This window comes from Zeus faber (assembly GCF_960531495.2).
Source record: "Zeus faber genome assembly, chromosome: 5".
NCBI classification, from domain to species: Eukaryota; Metazoa; Chordata; class Actinopteri; order Zeiformes; family Zeidae; genus Zeus; species Zeus faber.
In genome coordinates, this window is record NC_137192.1 from 15,310,071 (window position 1) to 15,321,431 (window position 11,361).

At 45.8% G+C, this 11,361-nt stretch overlaps 1 protein-coding gene across 1 annotated transcript; it reads left to right on the top strand.

Annotated features, from left to right (window-relative positions):
* The first annotated feature begins 168 nt into the window (after positions 1-168).
* rrp9 (ribosomal RNA processing 9, U3 small nucleolar RNA binding protein) lies at positions 169-10,594 on the top strand. Its single transcript, XM_080000810.1, has 15 exons — positions 169-330; positions 513-607; positions 789-907; positions 2,494-2,561; positions 2,679-2,720; positions 2,834-2,960; positions 3,091-3,215; positions 3,311-3,403; positions 3,526-3,626; positions 3,729-3,863; positions 3,965-4,027; positions 4,161-4,306; positions 7,766-7,845; positions 8,319-8,392; positions 10,439-10,594. The coding sequence occupies exons 1-15, from the start codon at positions 247-249 to the stop codon at positions 10,539-10,541; spliced, it is 1,455 nt and encodes a 484-aa protein (XP_079856936.1). The 5' UTR covers positions 169-246; the 3' UTR covers positions 10,542-10,594.
* The last annotated feature ends 767 nt before the right edge of the window (positions 10,595-11,361 follow it).

The window sequence follows — 11,361 nt, forward strand, 5'->3', positions numbered from 1 at the left end:
TGTGCTCACGTCTAGTCCAACGGGGTGGCCCGTAGTTTAATAGAAGGCGGGACGTGATGGGAAAACCGTTCGAGCCCGGTTAACCCGAGCCCGGGATTCATCCAATCAGTGTCCCCGTTGCAGCCGACGTCGCGCTTCCCCGTGTTCGTAGTTCGGTTGAGGAGAACCCATGCGGAGGCAGGCGCTGAAGTACTCTGAAGAGGAGCGTTCCCCCACAGAACTTTTCGCTGCCTGTCGCGTTCTAGCATGTCGTCGTCGTTCTTCATAAAGAAGAGGGGTAACCCGGCGTTCCCCCAAAAAGGACACCGTTCAACAGCGTCCAAGCGTAAGGTAAACGACGACGAGCCGAGCCGAGCCGGGCAGCTAGTCGGCACCCCCCGCGCTACGGCTCCGGTGTGGTCGCGGGGCGGCGTCGTGCCGAGTAGAAAGCCAAACACCTTTCCCCGGGCCGCGCGTTGATCGGACTTGACCGAACGCGCGAATCGATAACAACCTCGTTTGACGCTCCGCAGATCGATGGGGACCCGGACGGCAACGTCAAGGGTCGCGCCAAGAAATCCAACTCGAGATTCAACGAAGAGATCTCCAGCGACTCCGAAACAGAAAGGTGCCGTTTTCACGGGCGTTTGCCGTTTGTTTTTTGCATTTTAAACACGTTTTTAAAATGGTATTCGATGGTTAAGAGGTAGTCTCTAAAGCATGCGCTGTAGGTAAGCACCTGTGCACACAAAGTTTGTCCAAATGACTCCGGCGTGGTCCTGTAACGCGGCTGCGTTTGCCTTGGACAGCCCCGCGGTGCAGGATGAGAAGCAGGCCAGGGAGGAGGAGGAGGAGGACGTGGATGAAACTCCACAGGAGAAGAAGCTTCGACTTGCCAAACTGTACCTCGAACAACTAAGGGAGGAAGGTAAGTTTTCTCCTCCAGTTGTCACACTGTTTGTTTGAATGTTGTCCTCAATATGTGACCCACCGCAGACTTCAGGTACATTTAGTGACTTTTGACTTTATTTTTTCTCGCATCACTTGAAAGTGAATAATCAAGAGCTTCCAAACAATGTGTCACTTGCAAATCTTTTAAAGCTATGACTTGTTAATGACAAGTCTGTGGCAAACTGTGATTCTGCGACAATCACCTTCAAAGTTCTCCCCACGCTTGCCTCCATTCAGCCAGCTCCCCAAATGCATATGGTTGGAGGACCAACGGGGCCACATGGCTACTTGTCACATGGTTACTTGACATCTTGCTGAATGGGGCAATCGCTGCATTGTTCTTGTGTTTTGAGGGGCTGTTGAACAGTGTCATCGACACACATTTCATTTTTAAAAAAGGGTTTTATTTATCAGTAAGAATATTCACATTTTATAAAAGTGGAATTATTTAGGAGTTTAAAAGTTCTCTGTATATCAGCCTCAGCGTGTCATTTACTATATAAATGTGTGTATGTCAAATATCTTTAAAGGTGTTGGAGTTATGTGAGTGAACCCCAAGCCTACCCCAGCTACAGCATGGGAGCCTGTTTGGGGCCTCTTTTCATTTTCTTTTCGCCCCTGGCTGCATTTGCTGGTAAACTTGAGAATCTTGTGCCTTGATACTTCATAATCTGCATCACCAACCTCAATGGACTTGATCACGTCATCAACTTCTTTCGTTGTAACAACAACAGGCTTATCGTCGGTCTCCTCCGGTGGTTCTTGAAAATATTCAGTGTCATCGCCACATTCAGGTTGGAATCCGCTGTTTGAAATGTTCTCCAAGTCCGGGATAACACCGCTATCAGATTCAGCGTCACTGTCGGAGAACTGACTATCATTGCAGAAAATTAAGTCCAGTATGCGCTGCTTCCGCGATATGATTTGGATCTTCCGCCACCCGCTTCTCGTAATCCATAACAACACGGAGACTAAAGTTTTCACAGACAAGTGAAACCAAACGGTCCTCGTCTTGTTGGCGGAAGTGACATCAGCATGACTTCTTCGGTGGTATACATTGGGATACCCCCCCTACAATGATGTCTCCGAGTGTGTGTTAAAGTAGAGCGATTTAAAGGTTGAACTCGATCAAAACAGTTTGACATTGTGACTTCACATCACATGGAATATGGAGGAATGATCGATTTAAAGTGAACGATAGAGCAGTGTTATTCAGCGGTGTTCAGCGTCTCGGTAAGCGAACTGTTTCCCCATGTAATCTAACGGGAATATTTATCTCCACGGTTGAACATTTTTCTGATATTTATAAATCAAACTCTGTTTTGAAAACTATGAGAGATTAAAAAAAAAAAAAAAACCCCACAAAGGAACACGAATCTGGAAAAAATCTAATTTTCAAAGGTTTTTTTTCAACTTATTTGGCTGTTCCTGGCGATTTTAGAAATGTACGACAATGCAGGTTTTGCTGTGGTGGGTCACATATGACGGCATCCATGTTGTCATGTCAGAGTCTGTTATCGTGCGGTTTAGAGTAAACACCTCACCTCATCCTGTGTTTCTCAGAGGAAAAGAAAGTAGAAGATGACACATTTGAGACTGATTTGATTGCTGGGAGACTACAAGATGAACATGTAAGAATGATTTCCTTCCTTGGTTGGGTTCCTTTTTTTTTTTAATACATTGTGTAATGATATGAATTAAAAACTATTGGGTTGTTTAATTTGTGTTATGCTTCATTTTCCACTCAGCTTGAACAGAAAGGAAAACTCCAACGATTTATTGCCAAAGATGTAAGTGTGAATTTCACCTGTCAAAAGTTATTTTTGTTTGTTTGTTTGTTTATTTTTGGAAATGGCGTGCTTAAAAAATGGTAATCACCGTGACTGCTTGTTTTGGATTTTAGCTCGTCCCACCTGATGCCTCTGATCTCCGCTTTTTAAGAGGACACAAACTGCCAGTGACTTGTCTGGTCATCTCTCCAGAAGAAAAGTTCATCTTCTCTGCTGCTAAAGACTGCTCTATTATCAAATGTTAGTAAGCACTTCAGTGTTGTCGCCCTGTTATCACGTCAAAGTAAAAGTGTATTTTATTTGTTTCTTCTAATTTGTTGATCACCTGATTAGGTATTATTATTTTTTTCTCTCTCTCCGATGATTTCAGGGGATGTCGAGAGTGGAAAGAGACTGCACACGATATCTGGTGGAAGGAAAGGCACTGAAGACCGTCATGTTGGACACACAGCGCATGTCCTGTGCATGGCCATATCCTCCGATGGAAAGTACCTGGTAAGGAATTCCTTTTGGGCATCGTGGCCAATTGTTCAGAATTCCATTGTACAAAAACATCAGTAACCTGAAATCTCTGTGTTCTTGACTTTTAGGCAACTGGAGACATGAATAAATTGATCATGATTTGGGATCCAGAAACATGTAAACACATATACACATTCAAAGGACACCGAGGCCCTGTGTCGGTAAGCTCCATATGCAATAAAGAATGACACTGTTTTAATATATTATTTACAACATGGATTATGCAGCTATGTTATATTTATTCCAGAGGTTCCCTTATGACTTGATTCAAATATCTTTGCAGGGTCTTTCATTCCGGAGGGGAAGTCATGACCTGTACAGCGCTTCTCACGACCGCTCCATCAAAGTGTGGAATGTGGATGAGAACTCTTACGTAGAAACTCTGTGAGTAAGAGTGTGAGTAAGAGTGTGAGTAAGAGTGTGAGTAAGAGTGTGAGTAAGAGTGTGAGTAAGAGTGTGAGTCATTGTCCCTGTGCGTCACCCCAGCTTCGGGCATCAGGACGTCATCACGGGACTGGACAGCCTGAGTCGTCAGCGCTGCGTGACGGCAGGAGGGCGGGACAACACCGTGAGGGTGTGGAAGATTGCAGAGGAGTCTCAGCTGGTGTTCCATGGCCACGGGTCAGTGTAACATTTTCACAAACCCCCCGGAGAACGGGCAGGATGGTGTGTGTGTGTCGCCATCTGTTGATTTTTAATTATTCCGCTCTTGTCACCACCAGGGGTTCAATGGACTGCATCCAGCTGATCAATGAGGAGCACATGATAACTGGAGCTGATGATGGGTGAGAGAGGGCTGCTGTTCAAGTAGCACCGGCAAACTTTTATGTTTCTTCCGTTATAGAGAACCTTCTCAGTTGTATAATTATCAATGATCTTCTGTGGCCCTCAAATTTCCCTTGTTTCCCTTGGCCCCAGCTCCGTGTGTGTCTGGGGTGTCAACAAGAAGAAGCCGATGAGCACGGTGAAGCATGCCCACGGCTGCTTCGGGGAGGCCGGCTTAGAGCAGCCGCACTGGATCTCATCGGTGGCAGCGCTGCCGAACTCAGACACCGTCGCCTCAGGTGCTTCCGGCTGCGAGCACCCTTCCACAGCTCCTGAAGCGCGCACGAACACACACACACACACACACACACACACACTGAGGTGATTAACAATATTATACAGGCTGCACCCAAATAGGGAATAGTAGTCAGTTTTTTGAATGTCTTTTCATACAGAATGAGAAGATTCAAGAAGTTTATTCGTCACATACATATACATACTTTCATACATATATGCAGTGAAATGTAATGTAACGCACCCGGTGATAACACACTATGTCATAGGAAGAATTTCTTTCTAATAGACCAACTAACTGACTCCTAAAACGTAATACAGTAAGTCGAATACTTATAGAATAAAGTAAAAATATATAGAATAAAATACAATAAAATGAGATAAAATGGAATAGATAGAAGGACAATGCTTATGTATATGGAATAGGCAATTATGTATATACAGATATGTGCATTAAAGTGGCATGTGAAGTAAGGTAGTGCTTGGGATAATACAGCACAGTGTACAACAGTACGGCGCAGCAATATGGCATCACGAACAACCCTGAACAGTGACACAGTATGCGGTACAGTATGTAACATATAGTACAGTAGGTAGGGGAGCCTATGTGTATGGCTCAGTTAGGACCCCTGGTGAGGTCAACATTGACAGTTCTAATGGCTTGCGGGAAAAAACTCCATCTCAGTCTCTCTGTTCTCGCTGTGACTGCGGAGGCGATTGCCTGACCGCTGCAGCTGGAACCGTCCGTTGTTGGGGTGATTAGGGTCCTTCAAGAGCCTGCGGCTCTGCTACTACACCTCCTGGTGTATAACTCCTGCAAGGGGGGTAGGGTAGTTCCAGTGGTACGTTCAGCTGAACTCACCACCCTCTGCAGGGCCCGCCTGTCCTGAGCAGTACAGCTCCCAAACCAGGCAGTGATGTTGCCTGTCAGGATGCTCTCCACTGCTCCAGAGTAGAAGGACTTGAGGATCCTCACCGAGACCCGGAATTTCCTCAGCTACCTGAGGTGGTAAAGACGCTGCCTCGCCTTCCTCACCAGAGTGTCTGTTTGTAAAGTCCATGTTAAGTCCCTGTGATGTGGACTCCCAGGTATTTGAAGCTGCTCACTCTGTCAACAGAAATCCCGTTAATCACCAAGGGCACATGCGTCCTCGATTGTGGTCCTCGTCTAAAGTCCACAATCAGCTCCTTAGTTTTTCTGACGTTCAGGTGGAGGCTGTTGTCCTGGCACCAGAGTGACAAGTCAGCCACCTCCTCGCGGTAGGCCTTTTCGTCGCAGTCGGTGATCAGGCCCACGACAACGGTGTCGTCAGCAAACTTGATGATGGTGCTGGACCTGGCCACACAGTCCTGTGTGTACAGGGAGTACAGTAGGGGGCGGAGGACGCAACCCTGGGGGGATCCTGAGGGTGAGGACACTTGAGGTGTGCTTCCCCACCCTGACCACCTGGGGGCGGGCTGTGAGGAAGTCCAGGATCCAGGCGCACAGCGGAGCATTCAGTCCTTCAGCTTGACAGCCAGTCTGGTGGGGACTATGGTGTTGAAGGCTGAACTGTAATCGATGAACAGCATTCTCACATAGGCCCCCTTCTGGCCTTCCAGATGCATGAGCGTGGTGTGCGGTACCTGGGAAACGGCGTCATCCGTGGATCTGTTCTGCTGGTACGCGAACTGCAACGGGTCCAAGGTGTGGGGGAGGGAGGCGCAGATGTAATCCTTAATCAACCTCTCGAAAGACTTCATGACCACCGAGGTGGGGGCCACCGGACGGTAGTCACTCAGGCAGGCTAGAGAGGCGATCTTCGGGACAGGCACGACGGTGGACCTCTTGAAGCAGGACGGGACCACTGATTCAGCCAGGGGGATGTTGAATATTGTGGTGAACACCGGGGCTAGCTGGTTAGCACAGGTCTTCAGTTCTCGACAGATATGCCGTCTGGGCCCACAGCTTTCCTGGTGTTCGCCCGCTTCAGAGCCTTCCTGACCTCGCGCACGGACGCAGAGCGCGCGCTCATCCCCAGCGGTGTAACTCCAATTAGCTGGCGAGCTAGCGGTGCTGTTGCCAGACTAGAACCGCGCATAAAAGGAGTTCAGTTGGGCTAGGGAGGCGTCCACACTCGTGGCTGGGGGGGGGGCTGCTCTTGTAGTTCGTGATCGTCCGCAGCCCCTCCCACAAGCGTCTCGTGTCCCCCCGCTCCATCTTTAGCTCCACAGTCTCTCCGTACGCCCGTTTAGCGTCCCTCACCGCCCTCCGCAGATTGTACGCCACCGCTTTGTAATTGTCCATATTTCCAGAAACAAGACCGTCGTCGTAAGCGGCCGTGCGAGCATTCAGAGCGCAGCGGATGGATTTATCAACCTACGGTTTCTGGTTTGGAAATATCCTAACTTTCACCGTGGGAATGATATTATCTGCTAACGTAGTCACAAAACTTACTGCCACCTCCGTAAACTCGCTGACGTCACTTGAACTTGTTTGGACCTGTAACCTGGAACCTGCGAGATCGTGGCGGGGTCAGATTTCTCGAAAGCAGGGAGCGAGATGGTCTTGTATCCGTTCTTGTAAGGTGTGTAGCAATGGTCCAGAGTTCTATCTCCCCTGGTGGCACACGTGATGTGTTGGTGGAAATTAGGCAGAACTTTTTTAAGGTTGGCCCTGTTAAAGTCCCCAGTCACCACCACAGCCGCGTCGGGATGTTTGTTTTGAAATCGGCACAACTGCGTCGGTGTCCGCTTGTGGTGGGATATAAACGGCTGTAATGATGACCGTGCTAAATTCCCGGGGGAGATAAAATGGACGGCATAAGATGGTCAGCTGTTCTAGGTTCGGCGAGCAGGAGTGGGAGAGAAACTTGGTGTTTTCGGGGTTACACCAGCGGTTGTTTACCATGAGGCAGACGCCTCCACCTTTGGATTTCCCCGACTCCCTCGTTCTGTCGCCGCGGAACATGGAGATGAACTTGGCTGGACGTATGGCTTCGTCCGGCACCTGTGAGTTTAATCATGTTTCCGACAGACAGAGGACGCAACAGTTCCTCGTGTCTCGCTGAAATTTAATCCTCGCTCGAAGTTCATTCATCTTGTTCTCCAGGGACTGGACGTTGGCAAGAAGGATGCTTGGCAGAGGTGGACGGTAAGGTTGCGTCCTCATTCTGACCCGACCACGCGGCCACTCTGCTTCCACGGATAAAAGTCCCAAAGTTGTTTGTTTAGGGAAATTGTTATATCCATGAGTAGATCGCGGTCGTATGAGGTAACTGCCGATTCTTTTTTTGAAAAGGCACCCGGAGCGCCGGCGCAGGCGACCTCAAGGGGCGGCGCCACAATCGCAGAGAATCAAAGATTCAAGAGTCTGATTATACAACATTTGGAACAAGCTCATTTCCACCCACGCCAAAAAGTACTGTTGAAACATCAGTTTTGTTTGAAACAACCCATGTCAACGAGCCGCTGTTTGTTTCCAGGTTCCCACAACTCGGAGGTGCGGCTGTGGATGTGTGGCCAGGGCTACCGCTCGCTGGAGCCTCTGTTCAGTGTCCCCGTGGTAAGTATTAGAGCTTTAGTTCTCCACCTGTGGCTGTAAAGACCACATTAGTTAGGATGCACTGTTACTATTAGGACATGGTTCTGATCGTGCACTCTTCAGCACTCGCAGATGAAGAACATGCATAAAGATTGCTGATTCTGAAGACCCTCTTATGTTTCCTGTTTTCAGTTATTTGTTTGTTCTGTTTTGTGTAAAGGCCTCACACGCAACACAAAACTGTCACAAGTTCCAAAATGAAATGCAGAATGCTGGTATCTGGTTTTGTTGTTACGACCAGGACTACAATTTGAACCACATCTCACCCCCAAGACCTTTTTTGTTTTATCTTGTGGATTTTAGACCAAAGGACATCCAGAAAGGGCTCGTGTGTTGGAACCGTACAGACTGTCTCTCTCTCTCTCTCTCTCTCTCGCTCTCGCTCTCTCCATCTCTCTCTCTCTCTCTCGCTCTCTCTCTCGTGTGTGTTCTAGACGGGGTTTGTCAACAGTCTGAAGTTTTCGAATTCTGGCAAATTCCTGGTGGCAGGAGTGGGACAAGAGCACAGGTAACACAACCGGTATACTGAGTGTAGTACAGCAATCCCTCCACGAGATGGCGCTCTGAATATGTCCTCCGCAAGGGAAAAATACACATTTTCCTGTTTATCCTTTTGTATATACCCTCAATGGCATTTTAATGGGATATTTAAATATCAGATTAATAGAATGGGCACTAGCATTACAGTCAGGCACTGATTTTTAGTTTTAATTGAATTTATTGGGGTTACACTGCAAAGCAGGTAAACATATTGTAATTGCTGGAATTCCTATTGTTTGTTTGTTAATTTGTGTATTTAATTTTTTTTAATTTATTTTTTCCCCCTCCTGTATTTTGTCCAATAACTCATCCATACATTGGTAACTTTTTTTCCATTTTGTCACACCTACACTACCTACCTACTGTACAGTCCAGGCCACGCATAACCTGGACACAAATAATGGCACTGGTTGTCCCATAGGGGGCGCTATAATATGCATTTTCAGTCAGAGGCTCATTGCAGCTACCACGTTTGTCCTAGCAAAGTGAAACTTGATACACACGTGCAGCTGGACATTCTGAACTATTTTGCAATCGAGAGCTACAAGGTCCGCCGGCCATTATCTTTTTATTTGATTATTATAATTTTTTATTTTTTAAACCTTCAATCAACCTTCTCAAGAACCGTAAGTTCGAATGACACAAAATTTGCAGAGCGGGTCCACGGAATACCCATAAACAAAGTTTGAGAAAAGCTAAGTGATGGGTCAAAAAGGTACAAAATGATTAGACAATAAAAAAAAAAAAATGGCAAAAACGTTTAATTTGCTGTAAAATCATGACGGTTTTAAATCCACTGGTATGATGGTAAAGATGTCTACCAGGTACCATGGTGATGTCTTGAAATTCCAGCCTCTTGGAATTTTTTGAAAAACCTTCAAAGATCGACGAAATTTGCCGCATTACAGACTCTCCCTTTAAGGTAAGGCTTGATGTGATGTCCACATCCATTTTGCCATATTGCCGGTCCCAGTCAACCACTGGGACACAAAACATAACCCCTCTTCCCCACAATGGCCACTATAATAAACACCTTCACTGTGCGGCTCATTGCTGCATCCAGGTGGAGAAGAGAAGCGCAAGGTGTCACCAATGTGTAGCCGGACATACTGTGCACAATGTCACTTTTCATTCATTCCCTGTCATTCAGTGGAAACCAGTCCATTGCTGCCACGCAGTTATTATTATTATTATCATCATTATTATTATCATGGGAATGATTTGCACACCAATGTTCTGTTTCCATGCCTTAATTACAAAATAAGTCTTTCACTTAAAATTGAATGTGCCAAAACTTAATTGGGGCGCTCTTCTAAGTCATTATTCTGAGCCCTTGCAGCAAAGAAGCTGAATATTAAAGTGTTTCATAGTAGTCTGCCAATTACTGAAAACAGTCAAACTCAATTAGTATTCATCCTTAAACCTTTTTTAGTTTTTTTTTGTTTTTTTTTAATCTTTATCCTCGCACCCTGCGCCAACACTTGCTTTGTATTTTAAACAGGGGAATTTTCTTGTTTTCCAGCACTTTCTTTTTTCTCCTCTCCTCTCCTCGAGTTGCCCCTCCCCTTGGAACTTAAAAGATCGTTTCCCTCTGTCTCGCCCATTCAGGACTGAAACACTTGACAGACAGGCAGGGGTCGCGGTCGCACGGGGAGGTGCTGCAGGGAGGGGGAAACGTTGGATTTATTTTGAACTTCAGAACATGTTGTAAAGCCTGTTTGCCGAAGTGGAATGGCATTGAATGTGACGATACTGTCAGGATTGCGCTGTTGTCGTTGCTAATTGGAAATTTCTCAACCACCCTGTGATTAAACGGAGAAACTGTAATTATCTGAGCAGAGTAAAGCCGTTGAGTGGAACAGCAGGTACGGAGAACCTCGCATCGTGCTGTCATTTAGTGGAAACAACTGCAAAGCATTTCCAGGCTTTTTATCAGAAAATGAATGACTTCATAGTAACGGGGACCTTGTTGCGACTTCATTATTTTAAATGTTTTCTTTTTGATATTTTAAAGGTTGGGACGGTGGTGGAGGCTAAAAGAGGCTAAAAACGGAATCTACATCATTCCTCTGAAAAGACGCCGCACCGAGCAAGAAGAGCCCGAGATCGGAGAGTAGTAGACTAGGAAAATATGTTTATGTTTTTTTTATAAATTAAATTCTAAATGAGAGCCTATTTGTTTTGTTTTTTTACTTTCACACAATGCCTTTGTAGGGAGGAAACGGTTTCAATAGTTGAAAGTGGTGGAGAGAATTCATCCTGCGTTCCTCTGTGACTTTGTGTTTGTGTTTCAACAGCTCATGTGCCAACGAAGGCACCAGAGCGCTGCGGGTGTTGGTGTGATGCCTGTTAAAGTTTGTCTTAAGGGGTGTGTGTGTGTGTGTGTGTGTGTGTGTGTGTGTGTGTGTGTGTGTGTGTGTGTGTGTGTGTGTAATCAACACAACCCAGATTTTTGTTATATTTTATTATTTTTTTTCCATTCAGTGAACATTTCAGTTGGATTTCTAGGGCAATATTGATTAAATTCATCTTTGTAGTCTTGTGATCCTAATGTTGTGACTTAAGTTGTACGACTCCACTCCAATGATTTTTAATCCATTTTTTTTTCTTTAATGGCTCTACATCACATTTATGATCTCAAAGGCTACACACACTGGGGGGGATGGTTTGGTCGCACGTACTCAGACCTCAAAGGCTGGTAGTTTTGTTTTGGTTTTCTCTGAATTCTGGGGTAAAATTAGTATTCAAAGAAACACTTTATTTTTTTGTGTTTTTGTGTTTTGTTTTGTTTTTTTAGTTTTTTTTTTTTACTACATGTAGTGTAGAAAATGAACCGTGGTACTTCCAGCCCACAAAATCTCCCTCCGTGGAATAAAAATAAGGCAAGAAGTAAATTCATCAACCTCTGTTGGAGTAAATATCTATAGAGCTCATTCA

What these genes read in the sequence shown, in the direction of transcription:
- rrp9 (XM_080000810.1), top strand. Translation starts at nt 247, where the DNA reads ATGTCGTCGTCGTTCTTCATAAAGAAGAGGGGTAACCCGGCGTTCCCC. An exon ending in CGAACAACTAAGGGAGGAAG is followed by an intron (nt 908 to 2,493) that starts GTAAGTTTTCTC and finishes TGTGTTTCTCAG; the next exon opens with AGGAAAAGAAAGTAGAAGAT. An exon ending in CTCTGTTCAGTGTCCCCGTG is followed by an intron (nt 7,846 to 8,318) that starts GTAAGTATTAGA and finishes TGTGTGTTCTAG; the next exon opens with ACGGGGTTTGTCAACAGTCT.